This window comes from Chiloscyllium plagiosum, chromosome 24 (genome assembly GCF_004010195.1).
Source record: "Chiloscyllium plagiosum isolate BGI_BamShark_2017 chromosome 24, ASM401019v2, whole genome shotgun sequence".
Taxonomy (NCBI): domain Eukaryota; kingdom Metazoa; phylum Chordata; class Chondrichthyes; order Orectolobiformes; family Hemiscylliidae; genus Chiloscyllium; species Chiloscyllium plagiosum.
The window spans coordinates 6974093-6997536 of NC_057733.1; the positions used below are offsets into that span (position 1 = coordinate 6974093).

A 23444-nucleotide genomic window follows, 5' to 3' on the forward strand; every position below is an offset into this window, starting at 1 on the left:
TTTGTGAGACATGATTTCCCATGCACAAAGCCATGTTGACTATCCCAAATCAGTCCTTGCCTTTCCAAATACATGTACATCCTGTCCCTCAGGATTCCCTCCAACAACTTGCCCACCACTGAGGTCAGGCTCACCGGTCTATAGTTCCCTGGCTTGTCTTTACCGCCCTTCTTAAACAGTGACACCACGTTTGCCAACCTCCCGTCTTCCAGCACCTCACCTGTGACTATCGATAATACAGGTATCTCAGCAAGAGGCCCAGCAATCACTTCTCTAGCTTCCCACAGAGTTCTCGGGTACACCTGATCAGGTCCTGGGGATTTATTCACTTTTAACCGTTTCAAGACATTTGTTGGGACTCTGCTAGGAGGTTGGAACCAGTACAGCTCAGAGCATGCTGCTCTGTAGCGCTAACAATCTAGAAGACTGTCCTGACATTTTTATGAAGTTTTAAAGAACCCATGTGAGAACAGCAGGCACCCTCATCAATATGAATTAGAACAGCAGACCCTCAATATCATTGATATTGGGATAAGTATCGAGATCCTGTAGCATCTATATTTTGTGTACGGTGAGGGAAAAATAGACACTCAAATCCACCAGAACACCCATTTTTGATAGCTTAAAAATGTTCTGCTTTTTCATTCTTCCTACCAAAGTGAATAATCTCACATCTCCTCACACGTACTTCACCCACCACTCACTTTTCCTTTTGCAATCTCTTTCAGGGAAGTTTTGCTTTGCCAGGTTGGGTAGAAATCATATCCTGGTGCAGGAGGTGAAAAAGCCGAAAATGCCAGCGTGCTGGGAAACACTTCATCTGTAAGCACTATTTTCTGTGCAGTGAGACAGGTTATTTCCGTTAGTTAAAAGGCAACATTGAATGAGTTTTAAGTTTAGATTCTGACATTAATAGCCAGTGGTCTCCTGGACTTCCAGGAATTTACCAGATTTATCAAGATGGGAATACAATGAGGATTATTAGGGTGAGCAACTGACAGACTGGAAGCCTTTAGTTAATGTGACATAGAAACAGTTACTTTAAGTGAAAGTGATTTACTCATAGAATTGTTCTGAGATTGTGATTTCACTGTCTTTGACAAGATCTGGGACATTATTTTGATTGTAATGGTGGGGCTGGGATGCCCTAGACAGTTTCAATGCTATGAATCCTTCTTAATAGTTTTAATCTAATCTACTGACACCATATGGGGAAAGATGCACATTCAACTTTGGCACACTTTGGATTCAATATTCAAAAAGGAGTAAAAATATATATTGCTTACTTGTAAAAAATCATTTATGGGATGAGGCATTGCCAGCTAGGCCAGCACTTATTACTCATCCCAAAGGGCAGTTAAGAATCAACCACATTGCTATTAGGTCTGGAGTCATAATGTAGGCTAGACCATGTAAGGATGGCAGTTTCCCTCCCAAAAGAACATTGGGTGAACCAGATGGGCTCTTCCCCCAGCAATCAACTCACAGTCATCATTACAATCTGAATTCCAGATTGTTAGTGGATTCAAATTTGACCACCTATCATGGTGGGATTTGAACCTGGGTCCCCAGAACATTATCTGGGTCTATGGATTAACAGTCCAGCGATAATATCATTAGTCCACCACCACCCCTTCTGATTACATTGGAGATACACAATGATCTCTTGTGAGACATTAAGATCAACGTAAGAATCAATACACACAATGGAAACCTTCTGGTGCAAACTTAGAAACATCTGAGCAGCTGTTATGCTGCAATCCCTTGAAGATTGGTTCGATCTTCCTGGGATCAGTTCTTTATATTCTGATTGGCAGAGCATGCCTTCTGACTTCAGCAAATCCTTTCAGGTCTAAACTGCCTCAAACAACATGTCTTTTCAAGCTTTTAACTGGTTATTCATTTTTTAATATAGTTGTTTCAAATATGTAAAGTAGTTTTATCACAGCCCCATGTCCTCCTCACTCAAATCTCTCACCAATCTCTGGTTTCATAATTCAGTTGATCTCCAGGTGCTCAACTATTCACCCAGATTGAGTACGTGTTAGACTGGCTGACCTGTGTTTGTATTGTCTGAGGAGAGTGGATTTGCCTGTTGATGTCACGTTGGAGTTGATTGTGGCGGGTCTGTGTCTTGGCATTGTTTTTACCCTATTTCTTTCAGGGTGGTTTATGTTTATGAGTGAGACAAGGTGTTTGTAATTCCAATGCATATTCTTGGATGTAAGAATGAGGTATGACTCTCGTTGATTTGATGCATGACTATGCCATTCCTGTCGAGATCCCTGATTCCAATATTTGACTTTGTTCTGTACTTGGCAAGAGTTTAGTATTAAACCTTCTGTTTGTAAAGGTAGGGCAACGTGTTTGTCATTGGAATCCAAAAAAGCTGTAAACAATAGTGAAATGTTACTGTTGTCGAAATTAAATCCACTTGACTCAATAATTAGCAAGAGCAAAGCAAGAGTCTTTATTAAAAATCTTGCAAGATTGACCCATTACAAGCCAGATGCCTTAATGCAATGAGTACTGAAAAATTACACAGACGTCTGTCTGCCTTACAGCGTTCCTTATCACACTCTCAAGGGCAGAGACTGGGGAAACTCAAGTTGTTATCCTCTCATCCCCTGGTTCTAGACATAACAGTTATTCAGCTTTTGCTGAATTCGAAAAATCTCAAGGTCGAGTTGAATGCTTACAGAATTCAAACAGAGATAAGCTAACTGCAAACCTTCATCAAAGCATCGTTTACAAAGCTCAGCACAGCATTGGTTTAAACAAAAAGCATTCTCTTTAAATTTCACAGTAAATGGATAATTTTCCATTACATTTTCCCCCTTTTTGTCATTTTATGACAACGAGGACAACTATAGCAACAATAAAAAAATGCAGAGCCAGAATAGCTATACATCAGAACATGTTTATGAAACACCAGGCCTTTCCTCAGAAACACAGCTTTGTGGTGGTATCGTCACTTGCTCTGGTGTGCCCTGTACACAGCCCATGTTCACACGTCACACTCGCCAAAGCCATGGTAGGGTGCGGTCCACGCAATGCCCCTGCCCTTACAAATAGTCCTACCAGGGCGCTTGCTAAAAGTGTGATCTGGGGCAGCCCCATCTTCGTATGACGCTTCTAATCACTACTTGCACTTAATTGGTTCCGGTGCTGTCCGATGTCTCCTCCAGGCCCAGCTACACGCTTGCAATCGCTGGTGTGTATCCACGTGGCTCTCTCTGAGATCTTAACTGCTGTCTGGGTTGTAAGGAGCACTTGAAACAGTCCCAGCCACCTCTTCACCTTCCAGTTTTTCCTCCTGAAGTCTTTCACCACTATCCACCTCCCGGTTCCAGATCATGCAGCTTCCCTCTGCTGGTTGGGGTAGTGCTGCTTTCACTTGATTCTGTATTTCAGATAAAAGTGTAAAGAGTTTTATACAGTAACACAACATCTTGTCAATTTATTTTTTAAGGTAGCATTTTCTCTTTCCACTGCCCCACCACTCGCTGGGTGATAGGCACAGTGTTGTCTCATGTTTATTCCCAAATAATCACTGATCTGCTGTAAGGCATTATTGACAAATGGTGTCCCTTTGTCACTACTAAGCCTTTCAGGGATGCCCCATCTCAGAATTATCTCAGTTAGGAAAGCTTTGGCTACTGCGCTGGCATCCTGTTTAGACGTGGGGAATGCTTCCACTCATTTGGAAAACATATCAACTATTACCAGACAATACCTTTTCCCTTCGCTGGGCGTTAGCTCAATGAAATCCATCTGTAAATGTTCAAAAGGTTTTTGGGGTTGGGGGTGTGCTGCCTGACTTATCTGTATTCCTCTCCCCACATTATTAGTGGCACAGATAACACAACACTCACAATATTTCTGGGATTAATGAGTAAATCCCTTAGTGCACCAATGTGCTAAAATACTGTCGTACATCCCCCCTTTTGACACATGGTCCTTATCATGTGTCAGTTTGGCATAGAATGGAAATAATGATGGTGGTAGACAGGGTTTACCATTGGGACCACACCATTCTCCTTCCCTCACACTGCATCCTGCTTCCGTCCACTCACACTTTTCTTCCGGTGTGGCCTGTGACTGTAACTCCCAAATGTCTGCTGTTGGGTTACGAATTTTTGTCATACACATGTCAATCTGCTCAGTTGGCGGCTGCTGTTTTTGCTGCTGAGTCTGCCCTTGCATTGCCTTGAGAAATTAAATCATTATTTTTTGTGTGGGCTTCACATTTACACACAGTGATTGATTTAGGCAACAGGACCGCTTCCAGGAGGTCAGAAATCAGGTCGCGGTGTGTGGTGGGCTTTCCAGTGGAGGTCAAGAAGCTCCTGTGTTTCCACATGGTTCCAAAATCATGTCCAACCCCGAATGTGTATCTGCTATCGGTGTAAATATTCACTGTCCTTCCCTCAGCCAATTTACAGGCCTCAGTCAAGGCAATCAGCTCCGCTGCTCGTGCTGACAGATGAGAAGGGAGTGATCCCGCTTTGACTATCTCGTAGGTAGTCACTACAGCATACCCAACACAATTCTGGCCTAATTCCTTGCTCCTGAATGGTGACCCATCCACAAAAAACTCCATATCCGGATTCTGAAGTGATGAATCCTGCAAATCTGGCCTAGGGTTGCAAATTTCATTAGTTACAGCAACACAATCATGTGGGTCTCCGTCTCCTTCTGTGGGGAGAAGGCTGGCAGGGTTAAGGATGTTGCATCGCTTTATTATAATGTGAGGCATCCCCAATAACACATTATTATATCTGAGCCTACGTGCTGCTGACATGTGTGCGGTCTTTTGCTCGGGAAGCAGTAAGGATACTGTCTGTGGGACCAGTAGGGTTAATTCACCATCGCCGACTATGTCCCTGGACGCTACAACAGCCTTTTCAGCTGCAGCCCCGGCTCACAGGCATTTAGGCAATCCTGCCGCTATGGGGTCTAGTTTAGCTGAAAAATAAGCTACCGGGCTCGATCTTCCCCTGATCCTGCAACAGCACCGATGTCATGCAGCCTCGTTTCTCAATTACCGTTTGTACAAAAGGCTTGTTTGGATTCGGAATCCCCAGCATAGGTGTAGTTTGGAGCGCCTTTTTTAATTCAACAAAGGCGTTCTCGGCCTCTGGGGTCCACTGCAATGGACTTTGGTTCTGCAAACCTTTCCCATGGGATATATCACTTAGAGGCACCTCAAGGGTTGCGGAATGTGGGATAAACATTCTGCAGTAGGAGCACATGCCCAAAAAGGATAGTAATTGTTTCTTTGTGTGAGGCTTTGGAATTTGCTGGATTGCTTGAACTCTGTCTTGAACAATGGCCTTCCCTTTTTCAGATATTAAGTGACCTAAGAACTTCACCTGTTGTTGCACAAATTGCAGCTTTGCGAGACTGGCTTTGTACCCTTCCCTTGCTAGATAGCAGAGCAACGCAAGGTTATCCTTCTCACATTGTTCCTTTGTTGATGCCGCTATTAAGCAGTCGTCTACATACTGCAAAAGTGCTGGCCCCGGGTTAGAACAAGAGTCTCCAGACTCCTGCGTAGAGCCTCATTATATATAGTGAGGGACTCACAGTAACCTTGATAAAGTCGTGTGAAGGTATATGATTTCCTTTTGAATGAAAAAACAAACCAGAATTGACTGTCTGGGTGCACCGGTACCCTAAAGAAGGCATTTGCTAAATCCACAACAGAGAACTATTTGCTGTTCGGTGGAATTTGAGCCAATATAGTATAGCAGTTGGGAACATTTGGGGCACGCGGGACAACAGCGCTTTTGACTGCCTGCAGGTCTTGAACAAATCTCCATTCCTCCGGTTCACCGGGAATGTTTGCCTTTTTAACCGGAAAAATGGGGGTTCTCACCGGTGAGTTTTCACAGGGGATTATCACTCCAGCCTTTAGGAGGGATTCAAAGACTGGAGTAATTCCTCTTACGGCTTCGGGTTTTACCGGGTATTGTGCTCTGCAAGGACAATACTCAGACTTTGGGGTTATCCTTATGGGTTCACAGTTCCATATGAGCCCCACATCATGTTTGCCCTTGCCCACAACTCAGTAGGGACCACTTTTAATCTTGGGTCCGAGACTTCTATCCTAGGGAAATGCCAGGCTATCTCCCTAGGCTTCTCAGGGCTAGTGGGGGTTACCTGGACTGTCTTATCTGCCTGAGTTAGCCAACTTAGTTTCTTTTTATATATTCGCATATCTGCATTGAACCAGATACCCACATCATCCCTGAAGACCCAATCTTTCGTTCTTTGTGCCTTTAGCACCCATGGTCCCAAATCCTGCCACCTGTCATCAGACGCCTTCGCCAGTGGCATGTGAGGAGCAGACCCTTCCACATCAAAATATAGGGTCTGTTTGCTGTTACAGATACCTTAGATAAGTTCACACTGACTGTACATCTGTGATCACTCCAATAAAATTTGCACAATAACAACTGATCCGATCTAACCAATCTCCTGAACCAATCATTCACAAATGGTTTGTCAGGGCCATCATGGTGTATGTGTGCTGTGCAGTGCAGCATGTCTCCAGCAGGAAAATCGGTGTTAATAGGATTAACATAGTTACTTGCTTCCAGGCTGAGTGAATCGCTCACTGAACTTATCGCTCTCTGGCCTAATCGCCACTCATAGAGATACATCAGGGGTCGTGGGTCATATTTTACAGCCTGCACTGGTAAATCTTCCCTTTGAATTACCTGCAAGCCCGTTGGAGTACTGAGCAAATCCAACCCCAGTCTCCCTATGAGATCCCGACCCATCAGATTTAAAGGACAGAATTCCGATAACTAGAAGGAGAATTGGAATGTTTCCCCGTTAGTAGTTTCGCACAATAGGGGTGCGGAAAATCTCTCCCCCACCACGACTTCCTGATGTACCCATTGTGTTCAGGAACCTTTCACTCATCTTTATTTGTGTCGATTGTGTAAACTGGCTTAATTTAAGGACTGAGTATGTTGCCCCTGTATATACCAAAAAGGTAACTGATGTACCTTCCACATATAACATTGAGGTGTGACACGTCTCAGTGCCCGTAAGGTTAGTAGAAGAGATTAACATAACAGAGTCTTCGTTGCCAAGCATACAGGAAAGAGGCTTACCTGTGCCTTGTGGACTGCTCACCTCCACCTCAGCCTTCCCCTGTCAATCACCCTGCTGTCCAGCCTCCAGGGCCGATTGGGACTGTCTGTGTGGGCACTGTCTCGCCCAGTGATCCATTGCTCCGCAAACAAAGCACCTGCCAGATCTACCTCTGCCAGCGCCTCTTCCATGATCTCTTTTCCTGCAGCAACTTCCTCCAACGGCTAGGTAACTATCTTTTTGGCTATTTCATCCTTCATTCCATTGATGAAGCTGTTCCTCTGGGTGTGCCTCATATGGTGTGATTTCTGCTACCGTTATGTCTTCAGGTGGTCTCAGTCCACTATGGATATTATGGACTTCAGTGAGGCGCTTAAGGTACTGGGACAGGGTCTCATCTTCTTGTTGTTTACACATTGCTAGTTTAATCATGTCCATTCACACTGGGAATGCCTCCCTACAGGCGGTTGCCAGCGCTGCAACAAAAGCATTAATGTCTCCGTTCTCTTCCACTTGCGGGTTGGCTACTCTGGCATGGAGATTTAGGGCTGGCCAGTTATACTTCTTGCTTTGATCTGTTGGGGTACGAGATGCTACTGGTGATTCAGCAGACCCTGAGTTGGGGGCCGCTGACTTGGAACTTTCGCCAGGCGGATCTCGTGGGGGGGCTATAGGTCTCGGAGGGCAGTCATCACGGTCAGGATCTGAAACAGACTTAAGACACTGTACAGCTTTGTTAGGTTGTTTTCTGCGCGCGTCCGCATGTGCACTGGTGTTTGTACGAGTACGTGATCTATACTTAACTTGAGATTTCCTTTCCCTGATATCAGGCTCAGCCTTCCACATGTTATGAGCACTCCAATTCACAGGTTCTATTTTTCCCTTCCTTTCCTCCTTCTCTCTCTCCTCCAACCTCGACCTCAATATTTCCAGCTGTCTTTTACTAAAACTTCCTCCCTCCGGAAAACCACATTCCTTGATCCACAATTCTAACTGCTACACAGACTCTGGGCCGTAATTATTTAGCATGTATTGTATTTTTGGTTGGTCATTCCAAGTCCTGTGTGGACTCTCCCTTTGTTTGCTCTTGCCGGAGCCCGCTTTTAGTGTAACTGGAAAAGTGTTCAGCTCTCTCTCTCTCTCTCATGGTACCATTATCTTGTCCCTTTTGACTTGCTCTTACCTCCAGAGGTTCCCTCTCACATTGGGCGTGTTCGCCTCAATGCCTTGGTTTTCGTAAACCAAGAAACCATGTACCTGGTATGTCTTTGGCAAGTCCAACTCAGCCAGTGGTGGTTACAAGTCAATAACCACCCTTAACCTTGCTGTCTCCTAAACACTCTTGAGACGACAAGCCCCTTCCCTTGGGGTTTTACTCTAATACCACCGAACCCTTTTCCTGCTGTATTTATTCCCTTAGAATGAGTCTCTATGCAGGATTACTTAACCCACAACTCTTATCCCGACCTTATTTGATTCGAAATCCTGGCACTAGGGTGATCCATAGATTCCCAGTCCTCTCACACAAAGGGGCCAATTCAGCGCTCGAGATGAAGTGAAAGACCTTAAAGGCGCTGGCACCTGCGCCTCCTGGGAATCTTCAGAATCTCACCCAGTCGCAGGGTCCTGGGACAAGCCCCCAAGTTTACTGTCGTGGAAATTAAATCGACTTGACTCAATAATTAGCAAGAGCAAAGCAAGGGTCTTTACTAAAAGTCTTGCAAGATTGACCCATTACACCAAGCCAGATGCCTTAATGCAATGAGTACCGAAAAATTATACAGATGTCTGCCTTATAGCGTTCCTTATCACACTCCCAAGGGCAGAGACTGGGGAAACTCAAGTTGTTATCCTCTCATCCCCTGGTCCTAGACATAACAGTTATTCAGCTTTCACTGAGTTTGACTATTGCAAGGTCGAGTTGAATGCTTACAGAATTCAAACAAAGATAAGCTAACTGCAAACCTTCATCAAAGCCTCGTTTACAAAGCTCAGCATATCATTGATTTAAACAAAAAGCATTCTCTTTAAATTTCACAGTAAATGGATAATTAATTTCACAGTAAATGGATAATTTTCCATTATGGTTACCTATGTTTGAAATAGATTTTCCACAATTAAGACATTGGGTTTATCCTTTGGCCAGCCTTCTACACAGTATCCATGTATGGTGAGGCATTTGGGATCCTGTTTCTCTCTTATGAGGTTAAGCTTTGTTTTGCTGGTGACCACAACGTTCTTGATGCCTGAGTGTATGAATCAAGTTCACCAGGAAATTCCTTTATCTGCTGCAGAAAGCTGGTCAACAATTGCTCTGGAGAGTGCCTCTGCTGATAGCTGTATTCTCCTTACACCCATTTGGTCTTATATGCAAATCTTGTGTCAAAGACTGGTTTTATCTGCACATTTTCTTTGTGAATTCATTTTTCACCTAACAATGAGACTAGCAGTTTATGACCAGTCTTTATAAGAATCAATGCACTCTGTATATGATCTGAAAATGTCCCACAGGTTCACATAAGCGAGAACCCTTCCATTTGAGTAACTGCATATTGAGTGTGAAGGCAGAAACATGTGTTAGTAGAGTGGTGCAAAAAGGCATATGGAATATTTACCTTTATCAGTTGAGGCAGAGATTATAAAGGCAGGAAAGTCATGGTGGAATTGTATAGAACTTTGGTGAGACCACAGCTAGAATACTGTATGCAGTTCTGGTCACCGCAATATAGGAAGGATGGGATTGCACTGGAGAGGCCGCAGAGGAGATTCACCAGGATAGTATCTGGGATGGAAAATTGATGTTATGATGAAGGGTTGGATAGGCTTGTGTTGTTTTTGTTGGAGCAGAGGAAACTGATGGGCGATCTGATAGAGGTGAGTGAGATTATGAGGGGCATCGACCGAGTGGATAAGAAGCAGCTGTTCCCCTGAGTTGAAGAGCCAGTCACGAGGGGACACAGGTTCAAGGTGAGGGGTGGGAGGTTTGTTGGGATGTGATGAAAGCCTTTTTCACCCAGAGGGTGGTGATAGTCTGAAGTGTGCTGCCTGGGAGGGTGGTAGAGGCAAGTTACTTCACATCCTTCAAACATTACCTGGATGAGCACTTGGCACATCATAACATTCAAGGCTGTGGGCCAAGTGCTGGTAAATGGAATTAGGGTGAAAGTCAGGGGTTTCTTACATGTCAGTGCAAACCCGATAGGCTGACAGGCCTCTTCTGTACCGTATGATTCTATTAATGCTTGGAATTCATAACGTACTGTTTGTTGTATCCTTCTGACTGTTCGTCGAAGACAGCTGTTCAATACCTATGGATGGGGCATTCGAGGCTGACACATAACATACTCCAATACTTGTAGAATGATGAATATGGTACATTGGGAGATCTCTGGAACTGAGATGATTTCAAAAGACAACCTGTTGAAATAATATTTTCCAAACAGAATGGTGAAACTGGGCAGCAGTCTAGGTTTTTCAGCCAACGGGAACTGCCAAAAACTCCTGTTGGCGCCATATTTGATGAAGATCTTGGCTTCAGAGAGTTCCAATGTGCTCTTATCCACAGACGTCATGAAGTGGATTTCTTTAGCCATCGCATAACTGAGTCAAAGTCAACTCTTTTTGCTACTGCGAGGAATAGTGCCATTTTTGATTTTAGAAAATCACTTTGTGCAGTTATCGTTTCTTTAAGAAAAGTTTTAGTTGCACAATAAAAATTGAGCTTTATAGCCTGATGGGTGGAACTTATCTCATGATGCCTTTCAGGTACTGCCTTACACAACAGGGTTTCCTTTAGCTTTTGTTGTGGCCTTATCAGCTCCAAACTCCAAGTCAGCGTGATGAAGGTTAACGAAGGCTCTGATGTGATGCAAAGAATCACAATTAATGCCAAAACTTCAACAAGAGCAGCACCAGCAGGCATTGTCTGTTCAAACAACAAACTCTCCATGGGACAGGAGAGATAAGCGCATAACTCCAAACCTCAGAAGGCAATATGCTTAGCGTGAGGTACACAGGCAGAGGATAGCTTTCTGGAGATGGCTGACTCATGTCTCAGGAAGATGTAGCCTCTCATGTCATGTCCAGTCAGTTGGAGTGTCCTGGAAGAAGACATCTGGACACATGGACCAAGTGAGTCAGCATTTCCACTTTGTCAACATAGCCCTAAATACTTTTCAGCTCCTGGTTCCTTCCAAGGAAGTGCTGGTAATATTAACTGAACCTCACAATCTGCTGTGCACAAGATCTACTTCGGGTGATGATGGGAGCTATGTTGTCAAGAGCCCAAAATACCCATATATATTGGTTAAGCATGCTTCTTCTTCATGAAACCATGGTGGAGAAAAGCAAAATGCTGTGGAAGCTAGAAATCTGAAATAATCACAGAGAAGCTCAGCCTGGCTAAATCTTGGAGACAGAAACAGATTCACTCTGGCCTTGAAATGTTAATTCGGTTTCTCTGTCCACAGATGCTGCCAGATCCGTTCAGTTTCTCCAGCGTACTGTGTGCTAGTTTAAAACCATGTTGTGGGGTATGCTTGTTTATATTATCATTTTCTTAGTATCATGTAATCACCTACTTTAGAATGATTTCCAGATGACTGATATCATGTGAACTGACTGGAAGTATCTTGTTTTCTCTTTCCCTCCTTTCTTAAATAATGGCACTTATTTGTTATTTCCCAAGTGATGCTAGGGGATTTTTGAAGTTTACAATTAGCCCATCCACTACCTTCAGCAACTTCTTTGCGGATGCTCTAGGATGTAGGCCAGCAGGCCCAAGGTGTTCGGCTGAAATCACTCCAATCCTTTGTCAATTTACAAGGCATGCATTTTAACCTATTCTCTTTAGTTAACCACTGTTCCCGTTTCCTGTGAAATGTTTATTTCTCTATGAAAACAGATTACTAAATTAAATCTGTAGGAAACTTTGCATTGCGCCAGTGTTGGGTAGGTTGTAGGCAACAACAGAATTCCTGAGCCGTACTGCTGAGGACTAGTGAGGAGTTGTATATCTGTATTAATATAGGACAAGCTGGATGACCATTGGGAATAGGCTTCAATATTTACACCTGCAAATTTTATAGAAAACCAAACAACTGTGGACACTGGAAATCATAAATTGCTGGAAAACATTTGCAGGTCTGGCTGCGTCTGTGGATCATTTCTGAAGAATAGTCTCTGCGCCTGAAACCTTAATTCTGCTTTCTCTCCACGGATACTGCTAGACCTGCTGGTTTTTTCCAGCAATTTCTGATTTTGCTGCAAATGTTATAGGATGGGAAGTTTATATGGGAATGCTTGATTTGGGATCTCTCTATTTGATGGCAAATTGACCATGGAAATGAGGTATGTCTTGTGATGTGATGTCTTCCCTTGTCTGCAACTCATTTCCTAATTGCTCTTTTGGACTATCCCCATCATTCATTACATAGCTGCAGGTTGCACTGTCCATATATCTATGGCAGTCGTTTATATAAAGGATGTCTTTTGAAGCAGTGGTGGTGTCCCTATCTCAACGCTAGAAGCTTGGTGTTCAAGTCTCACAGCAGGACTTGTTGGTCATGTACAATGTGGTTGTAACATGGCCAGTCAGGCTGTTTGTGTGCCTGTAAATCCTTCCAATATGCCTGATGGCAGGCGATAAATAGCAGGGGAGTTTCCTGATCAGTCATTCTGCAGACGTCAATGGCCAGCCATTGTAGTACCTTCATTCATAAACATGGACCAACCCATTGAAAATCCGTGGATCATTTCTCAGCAATGACATTGGGAGAAAAGACAGATTGTAAGTACTTCTAGAAGTTATTTTAGTAGACTTTCACAACAAAGATTGTTAGTTCAATCTAAAGCTCATTGAAGTCAAAGTCTAAATTTTTCTCCTTCCTTCTTCCTCTCTCTCTCTCTCTCTCTCTCAATGTGGGGCAGCTAGTCCAGGGACAGTCCCCTTCAAGGAGGAGAGTCCTTGCACGTACACACTCACTCACACTGATCCAACTCTCAAAAGGAAAAACACCCGAGTGGCCAGTGACAAGCAATGCCCTTCTCTCCGTTTATTTTTTCTTCTTGGGGAGCCATCCCTGTTTATTTTTTTAAAATTTTTAAAATTTCTTCTATTAACCCCCACACTACCGCCTAACCGAAGTAGTGCTTATTTTTTTCCCCAGCACCCATGGTGCGTGTGTGCAGGTGTGAGACACAGTGAAAGACACAAAGTGCACGAATCTTTATTCAATTTTCACCACCAGGAAGATAGGAAAACACCCGAGTGGCCAGTGACAAGCAGTGCCCTTCACATCAAAGGGCAATGCTTTGTGATCAAAACAGTGAAGGGGAGGGTAGGGACTAAATCAAAATAGAGTTGGAGGGGGAAATAATGCACTCCACTCCCTGCGGCGCCCACCTCTCCCTGAACAACTCCAGGGTGTTGGTGGACACCGCGTGCTCCTTCTCCAAGGACACCCGGGCCCTAACGTAACCGCGGAAGAGGGGCAGGCAGTCGGCCCTAACGACCCTCCACGGTCCACTGCCTGGACCTGTTGATGGCCAGTTTGGCCCTAAACAGTCTACTAATAGGGTAGGTTAGGCGGATTGGCCATGCTAAATTGTCCGCAGTGACCAGAGATGTTTAGGCTAGGTGGATTAGCCATGGGAAATGTGGGGATAGGGTAGGGTCTTGGTCAGTGTTATTCAGAGGGTCAGAGAGACTTGTTGGGCCGAATGACCTCATTCTGAGCTGTAGGGATTCTATGATTCCAATAGGTTATTAAATAAAGAAGTGGCTATTAAGTAAAAGGTGATTATACACAATTAAGATTCATTGGATTGGGGTCATATTTGGCATAGATTGAAAATGTGCTAATGATAGAATAAAGGGAAGAATTGTTAGGGTGCAGCTTAAGCCGTGAAATATCAATGACCCTGATGAAAGGATGAAGTATTTTGTACACAGGCTTTCTAATGATACAAAGTCAGACGGGCAAGTGAGTTTTCAGGGGGATTACACTGAAGCTTGAAAATGGTTCAGATGGTTTAAACGAATGGGCAAGAATGTAGGAGTGCTATAGTGAAAAGAGGAAGCCATAATAGTTTTTAAATGCTGACTGACTGGAAAATGTTATTGTTCTGTGGATCTGACCTGCTTTATGATCTGTTAATGAGTCATGAGAACATAACAAATCGAAGCAGGGCTGACAAACCTGCTATGTCATTCAATACAGGTTACCAAAAATATGCATGTAGGTACATCAAGCAAAAAGATTGGAGTACAAGAATAAAGATGTCTAACAGGACTGTATAGGGTCCTGATGAGGCCATATCTGGAATATTTTGTAAAGAAAGATAAAATACTGGGAAGCTAAAAACCTGAAACAAACACAGACAAATCCTGGGTATAGTCAGCAGGTCTCAGAGAGACAAACAAGGTAATCATTTCAAGTCTACTTTCACACTGTTTCAGTTTTGGTCACCGTTTCTATGAAAGGATACACAGCACTTGCTATAGAGAGTGGGGGATGGGGTTTACTGGACTGCTTTCTGGGATGGCTGGTGTGTTCTAGGAGTGGCGTTTGAATAGACTCAGCTGATATTTCTTGGAGCTCAGAAGGGTCAGAGATGACATCATTGCAATATATTAAATCCTGAAGGGACTTAACTGGGTGCATGCTGAGAGGATGTTTTCATTGAATGGGAAGTCATAGTCATTGTGCTATAGGAAAAGGACATTCAGCCTAACCCCAAGAGCTTGTTCTCTAAAGAATAATTCATTCAGTCCAAAACCCTGGTTTATCCCCTTAGCCGAAAATTTATCCAATTTCCTATTGTCTGCTTCCACACTCTGGTCAGGAGTCAGTTGCACCCCCTACCACTAACTGTATGATATACCCAGCCAAGCTGTTCCAGTACAGCTACAGCATTGGCATATACCCGACAATGTGAAAAATTACCTTAGTATATCCTGTGCACAAAAAACAGGACAAATCCAACCCGGCCAATTGTCCACCCCATCAGTCTACTCTCGATCATCAGTAAAGTGATGGAAGGTGTCACCAACAGTGTTATCAAGCAGCGCCTGCTCAGTAATAACCTGCTCAGTGACGCCCAGTTGTGATTCCACCAGGGTCACTCAGCTCCTGACCTCATTACAGCCTTGGTTCAAACATGGACAAACAGAGCTGAACTCCAGATGGTTTAAAGTGATAGCCACATTGACATCAAGACACTGGGACACCACTCCATTGGGCTGAAAGCCTCTGAAGGAAAACTGCCAAGAACGCCATTTAAAAATAAACCCCAGGCCATTGGATCGCTACCCATGGAGTAGCCAGAGTGGGTGGGTGGAGGTAAGCTACTGGAGAGCCATGATCATCCAACTCGATAGTGACTCTGGGCATTGGCCAAGCTGGGCAACAGGTCCTGGCGGTGACTCTGGGTGGAGTCACACACGGCGGGCACTAGGACCCGGCGGTGACGGTGGGCGGTGACGGTGGGCGTGGTTACTCTGCGGGCACTGGGACCCGGTGGTGACAGTAGGCGGGGTTACTCTGTGCGGGCACTAGGACCCGGCGGTGACGGTGGGCGGGCACTAGGACCCGGCGATGACGGAGGGCGGTGACGGTGGGCGGGGTTACTCTGTGCGGGCACTAGGACCCGGCGGTGACGGAGTGCGGTCACTAGGACCCGGCGGTGACGGTGGGCGGTGACGGTGGGCGGGCGACGGTGGGCGGGCACTAGGACCCGGAGGGCGGTGACGGTGGGCGGTGACGGTGGGCGGTGACGGTGGGCGGGCACTAGGACCCGGAGGGCGGTGACGGTGGGCGGTGACGGTGGGCGGTGACGGTGGGCGGTGACGGTGGGCCGGTGGTGACAGTAGGCGGGGTTACCGGGCACTAGGACCCGGCAGTGACGGTGGGCGGTGACGGTGGGCGGGGTTACTCTGCGCGGGCACTAGGGCCCGGAAGCCCCTCCCCCTCACGCTGTGGAGATGGAGGCGGCCGCGCTGGGGGCTGTGAGCCGGAGAGCCGGAGCCTGAGGTAAAGGAACGGGGCCCGGGGGCGGTGAGGCCCGGGTTAAAACCGCGGTGTTTACATGTTGAACCGGCCGGGCTGCTGGAGGTGAAATTGAGAACAACAGCGTAGTTTATAAACCCGGGAGGGAATGTGTCTGTCTGTGGGGGTGGGGGTGGGTTGCGGTCTATGTGTGGGTGTGTGTCTGGGTCTGGGTGGGGGTGGGTGTGGGTGTGTGTCTATGTGTGGGTGTGTGTCTGGGTCTGGGTGGGGGTGGGTGTGGGTGTCTATGTCTATGTGTGGGTGTGTGTCGGGGTGGGGGTGTGTGTGTGTCTATGTGTGGGTGGTGAGTGTGGGGATGTACTGGGTTGTTAAAGGGGGCTCTCAGGGTCCACACTCTCCCCCCACCCCCTCCCCCGGTCAGGGGTCACCATGTTAGGATAGAGGGGCATCACCACATTGGGATCAGGCAGAGCTGCTCCTCATAGAGCATTACCACAGAGGGCTGTGGGGGAACAGGGACCTTGTGGATGTTTAAGGCTGAGAGAAATTCTTCATCAATCAGGGGATCAAAGATTTAGGGTGAAAGGGCAGAAGAGTGGACGTGAAGGACGTTGGCCGAGGCTCCATCCTGTTGAGTGGCACAGCAGGGCGAGAGGGGCAGAATGGCCTACTCCTGTCGCTGTGTCGTGCAGGCCTTGTGTGGTCCCTCCTGGTCTGTATGAAGTTAAAAATCACAAAACACCAGCTTTCAGAGCACTGCTCCTTCATCGGGTGGTCTGGGATCTGAGCCACAAAAGTCACCAAAACTGACCAGGCTAATTTGGTGAAATGTCCTCACTCATCTACCTTAAAAACCCCATCGCTCGGCTTCAGCCTGGGTACAGATCAGTGACAGATGGGAGAACGCCTGTGATTTCTGAGGCCTGGAATATGTGTGGTTTCAGCTGCTGTGTTGAAGGGTTTGTGTTTAGCTTGGGATGTACTGTATTCATCTGAGACTTCTTGATCAGGTATTGATGTAAATGCAGGTAATTGTGATGATTGTAATCACAATAGTCTGGCACCAGTCTGTGGACTTTCTTGTTTGTTTTGCACTTCTGATTGACAGATGCAACTCACTCTCTCAACATCCGCATAACTTATAGATGAATCGAAATCCTGGAAGGTTTTTGTTTTGGTTATTTTCATACTAAATTAGAGGTCAGGTGTGATGAGCTAATCTCTCTCCCAAAGTGTCTCTTTCTCCATTTATTATTTTACAAAAATGCCTCGTTAGCCTGAGATCAGGAGTAGCACACACTCGTGCCAATTGGAAGGTTGTGGGGTTTGAGATCTGAGACATGAGTAAGTTAATTATCTATAAAGCATAGTGAGGTCTCAAAAATGTGAAAAGTGCTGTATAAATGCAAGCTCTTCTTTGTTCTTTCGTGTAACAATGTATGTATCTGTTCATCTGACAGAAGGTGGAAAGGACAAACTGGTCATCTGACATTTGAAAACAGCAGGGTTGCAACAAAAGAGCAAAGATTTGCTTTTATACAGCACTTTTCGTGACCTGTTATGTCTCAAAGGTACTCCCAGCCAATGAGTTACTTTAGAAGTGCAGATATTGTTGCAAAATAAGAAATGCTGTTGCCACGGGAATAGTGACCAAGAAACCATCATCAACTGCTGTAAAAATCTAACTGGTTCATCAATGTTCCTTCGGGAGGGAGGCCTGTCATCCTTACCTGTGACTCCAGACCCACAGCAATGTGGTTGTGTCTTAATTGCCAGATTAAAATGGTCAAGCAAGCCATTCAGTTCAAGCATTGCAACAAGTGCCAGCCTTGTCAGCAACAAACATATCACTTGAAAGAATGAAGAACCCAGCAGGCAGTTGTAGTGGGGATACACTCTCTATGTCATATAGAGTGATAAATAAATGCTTTAACATACTTGCAGCTAAAGTTTGCAGACTTTCTTTTGTGCTCCTTTTGCAGCTCTGAGGAATTGTTTGCGGCACGATCCCGGGATCACAAAATTCCCCAACGGACCCATGGCCAGAAAGATTTCATTCCGGATGACTCTGAGGAGCAGATGGAGAGGCTGCGGGTGTGTCGAGAAGAGCAGTGGCAGCTCCTATCTGAAGAGCGAGTGGAACGACTGTAAGGATTGCTGCTTGTCAGTCAGAAATACCCGGGACCTGAAATATCATGGGGCAGCTGCCAGAACCCAACAATGGCCTCACTACAATAACTATAGCTCAACCACACAGGCAGAAGTAGGAAATGGACAGCAGGAGAAGCTTCTGTATTGTGGGAGTATGGTGCAGTTCCTTTGATTTGACATTGAGAATATGCTGATCAGACTGTTCCCTCAGTCTCTAGTCCATTGTGAAGTACGTAGCCTCAGCTGTTTTCTAGCCTGTTTTGATGAGAGTTCAATGTTTCAACATACTTTATAGGATTTGGGTTGGACCATATGTTAATTACTGATTACGCTACTCCTCTATACTGACCTCATCAGACAGCCCTGGGATAGGTACAGAACACAGTTGGATCCAGAGTAAAACTCCTTCTATACTGGCCTCATCATGTACTCCCAGGACAGATTAAGCTTGGTTAGATACAGAGAAAAGCTCTTTCTATACCGCTATCAAACACTCCCAGGACATGGATAGCGCACAAATATAGTGTAAAACTTCCCTACTCTTTTAAACTGGACGTAAATCTACTTTTACTCTTTTAAACTAAAAATAAATGGAAAACAAAGTTCCCTCTCGATGCTGTCCCCATCAAATGCTCCAAGGGCAGGGATAGCACACAAATATAGTGTAAAACTTCCCTACTCTTTTAAACTGAAGGTAAACATAAAGATCCCTCTACATTGTCCCCATCAAATACTCCCAGGACAAGAACGGTATGAGGTTAGAGCCTGAGTGAAGCTCCTGTGATACTGTCCCCATGAAGCACTCCCAGGACAGGGACAGCACAAGATAGGGACAGAATGGAGCTTCCTTTGAGCTTTCCACTAAAATAATTCCATTACAGAAATAGCACACATTGAATGCTGATTTTGGAATCCCTACTGTGTGGAAACATGCCCTTCGGCCCAACAAGTCCACACCGACCCTCCGAAGAGTAACCCACTCCGACCTGTTCCCCTACCCTATTACTCTGCATTTACCCTGACTAATGCACCTAATCCCCACACCCCTGAATATGGTGGGCAATTTGGCGTCACCAGCCCACCTAACCTGCACATCTTTGGATTTAGTGTGATGGTAGGGAGATGATACTGATTGGCAGACTTTTCTGGAGTTCTGCACTAGTTGATAATTCTTGTGACAATTGATGGCTTAGTAATCTCCTACACGGACTAATGGGTTTTATAAATGAGGTGGAATGTGAGGATAATAATGTTATTCATTCCCTTAGCTGGCAGATTTATGGTGACTGAATTGCTGTGTTTTGCTTTGTGGGAGATAGTTGCATAAAGTTTCTCTCTTCATTTAGCGGCAGCCTGGTAAAAGCCGAGTGGAAGCCCCAGGAAAGCATTGTGGAGCTGAAATCCAATGCAGTGAGTTTATTTTTCCTGCCATTTCTAAAGCAGATAGCTCTTGATAGAACATGTAACCTTAAAGTGGCTTCTGCTTTAATCATATTTCAGTAATAAGCATGCTCTTCCATGATCGGAGCAAGCTTTTCTACCTGTTTCTGTGCAATTCCCCTTTCGTAAAGGTGATTTTAAAAAAAATAGTTAACTGTTCTAAATAACATGCAGAAAGGAGATAGAATTTCATTACAGAATACAGTCAGTTCTGATATAACGCAATAGTTCCATTCTCATGCGATCTCACGTTATAAGAAAATCATGCAATAACCATGCCGTTCAAACTAATGGGGCTGGAATTTCGTTATAGCCAATACAGGTAAGGAGAGTTTGTGTTCTACAAATAATGGTTTAAATTCTTCAATCACATTAGCCAATTTGCATTGAAGAAACATGCGTTATAGCAGAACCGGGTGTAGAGGACAGTCTGATTTCCCTTTTAGCGCCTTCCTCTTTCTGTCCAAATCAGAATGATTGCCAGGACTCTGCCCCAGTCCAGTCATTCTGGTGGAAATGGTCACATCTTGCCTGATGGTTCCTCTTCTAATGTTGCAATCTCCACAATTTATGAACATTTCAGTCAGCTGGAAGATAGTTGAAAAGTCACACTGTACCAAATTTCATCCCACTTTATTATACTCGACAGGTCACGGCCAGGCACGGCTGTGTGTCAGCATGGCCTTCTCCCAGTGAGAGGATCACGGGTTCAAGTCCCATTCTGGAGAAAACCAAGGTGGATACTCCAGTGAAGTGCTACATTGTCAGACACACTTTTGTTTGGATGAGTTTTTTAAAAAATCGTTAATGGAACCTGAGCCTTACTCACTAGGTGAGTGCTTGAGGCTCTATCGTCCCTTTCAGGTGCACGTGAGAACCCGTGACACTATTTAATGTGGGGCTAGAGGGTTCTCCCCAGAGTTCTGCCAAACAACATCAGCACAGACATAAAAACAGAAAATGCTGATGAACTGATGAAAGATGTTCTCCTGAAACATTAGTCCTGTTTCTTTCTTCACAAATGCTGCATGACTTGCTGAGCGTTTCAAATACTTTTTCTACTTTTAGTTGATTTCTGGCATGCACAACATCTTGCTTTTTGTGCTGTTAAAGATTATTTTGCTGTTTGTGAGAGCTTTCGTGTGTTGTTTGGTTGTCACGTTTCTTCTGGAGTAAAGACATTAAGGGGTTATTAAAGGCTGGTTGTAAATACAGGTTCTTTCTTTCTAACCTTCAGTAACTGATGTTCATTGCTAAAATTATACTGTCGGTACCTAACGCAATTGCAATCCATCTGATTTCTTATTTCTACTGCATCCTTCCTGCTCCACCTCCCTTCTCGATTCTATACAGGGCAAATTCTGGCACACCATGGGCCATGTGGTACATGGGAAACAATTACTGTACCCTGAGGAAGCTCTGTACCTTCTTGAGTGTGTAAGTATGCAAAGCTGTAAGATCTGCCGACCTGAAACCGCTATACTAAGGAATTTTAAATTCCCCCTTGGGATTTATTTACACAGTCCTTGGGATTGTGTGGATGCTCAACCTTTCTCTGTGGAGCTCCGATAAGGACTCCTGCTTTTATTAGCTCAAATGGGAACCAAGGGAGAGTTTCAATTTGTGACCCAGCTTTTGTTTGCCACTGTATTTGCCTGATGGGGAATCCATGATGACTTTACTCTCAAACCCTAGTAACAGTACCATAATCTAATCATCAGAAATCCTGTTTAAACCAGGCCCCCCCCCGCTCCATCCTGATACCCAGTCTCTCATCAGCTCAACATGAGTGCTAAGAGTCAAATTGCAGAAAGGCAGCTGGTAAGCTGCTACCTCTATTTAACTGCTCCCTGTCCTCACAGGGTTAAAATTGCCCCTTTACTGTGCAGCGCTGAGTCCATCTGCCCCCCGAAAGCGTCTTCTAATCCTGTTGTAGCACTAATGCTAAAGTTGCTGGTTTTCTATAGTGCTCTCTCTGTGAGGCCTCCTATTTGAATAAATACTTAACTGCAGTTTACCTGCTTTCCAGGGATCCATACAGATATATTACAGGGAGCTGCCGCTGTCCATTCAGGAGTCGTATGAGATTTTACTGTCTGCCAGAACCATTCCATTGGAACAGTATCAGGTACTGGAAGTGACCTGACTTCTAAAACTAACTATGGAACATGGACGCATCTGATTTCACGGTGGATAATGCAACAAGTGTGTCAGCCAAACCAGCTCGAATCACCTGCAGCTTTTTTTGGGTCTTTGATCAATTTTTTTCTGAAACTAGTTTAAGCTGTCAGCAGGGAGGAGACACAGGGCTTCTGATATTATCCGAAAATGTTGCAGATATCGTTCCTCCAGTGCACCTTTTTCCATTATGTGTGGATGTCAAGGCAATGTTGATGCTTATTCCTCTGGTGACAAAAGAATTCAGTGCAATATTTCTGTTAATCCAGAGGTACCATTGGCATTTTATACAGATGCTGCGCAAATACTCGCCACTGACCATATACACTGATGTTCAACCTCTTTTGTTTTAAACTGAGCTGCACTAAGTCACTTTATTTTGAGCAGTGATAGCAGCTTTCCTCTACTGTTGAGTCTTCTGCGATAAGGCTATTTACTACTTGCTAGTTGTAAGTTAGTGTGTTGGGCACTCTTGTTCTAGTTGCTTCTGTTCTCGTGAAGCCTGGGAGCTTCAGAGGGTTATGTGGTGTGTGTGTGTGTGAATACATCACTGTCCAGTTTGTTTATGGTCATCGCACAGTGGTCCTGTTTACTGGAGTCACTGATGGTAATCAAGAAAGGGAGAGAAATGGTGTTCTTTACTCCTCTCCAGAGATCTTGTTTGGACTCTTGACTGTTGTCCTTGCTGAGATCAAGTTGACCCAGTACAGACCAGGGATTTGTCCTGTTGTGTCTGTAAGCAGAAGCTGCTCAATAGTCAACCTGCTTACCCCAGTGAACCTAAGGAACTTGATTAAATTATTTATAAAATACTGACCAGGCGCACATGGAGAGTAAGACTGCATTTAACACAAGTACTTGTGTTGGGCAGGCTGGCAACGTTTAACCAAGGGATCTTTACCCAAGTAAATGTTCCCACTCTCCTTCCACCAGGCACAGCATTGGGAGAGTTTGGTTCTGTGATTTGAGATGTCGAGGTGTGAATCTGTTGCCTCTTGATGGAAGAAGTGACCTTTAGGTTTATTGACCAGGCATTATTTATTTAATGAATATGCTTTGGAAATAATGTGCACAATTTGTGTTGAGAATGTAGGGAATGTAAGCTAACTATTTTCACTTGGATTTTTGCACAAAAAAAAATTGTTTTTGGAATATTTACTTGGTGTGTTTCTGCAATGGTGGGGTTCTTCGCTGCTTCTGATGTTTAACCCTCACTGACTGGAGGTCAGGCAGCACATGAATAGAGAGAAAGAGAATTGGTATTTCAGGTTGGTGACCTTCTGGTAGAATTGGAAAATGTAAGAGCTGGAAGGTCATTTATCTGTAAGGTTAACAGTTTCTCTTTCCCCACATGCTGCTATAGACCTGTTGACTATTTTTTATATTTCAGGATTCTCACCATCCAACTTTGTACTAGTTGAAGATGCAGTTTTGCGATATTTTCTCAGATCTTCTTTTCTTTGTTTCTAAAGGTCTACAGCCACTTGAAGAGACTGGGTTACGTTATAATGCGGTTTGATCCCAGGTAAATTCCCTTCTCTGTCACCATTTCCCTGAGGA

General features: G+C 44.7%; 1 protein-coding gene across 2 annotated transcripts in view; it reads left to right on the forward strand.

Annotated features, from left to right (window-relative positions):
* The window catches only part of spata20 (spermatogenesis associated 20), a 551333-nt gene that overhangs the window by 152196 nt on the left and 375693 nt on the right, over nucleotides 1-23444 (forward strand). The window contains exons 2-6 of one of the 2 annotated variants that reach the window (XM_043714382.1): nucleotides 18098-18262; nucleotides 19613-19676; nucleotides 21060-21143; nucleotides 21736-21834; nucleotides 23357-23409. In XM_043714382.1, coding sequence (XP_043570317.1) covers nucleotides 18098-18262; nucleotides 19613-19676; nucleotides 21060-21143; nucleotides 21736-21834; nucleotides 23357-23409 — 465 coding nt within the window. Of the gene's footprint in view, nucleotides 1-18097; nucleotides 18496-19612; nucleotides 19677-21059; nucleotides 21144-21735; nucleotides 21835-23356; nucleotides 23410-23444 lie in introns of those variants that run through there. The other variant, XM_043714383.1, reaches the window with a different exon arrangement.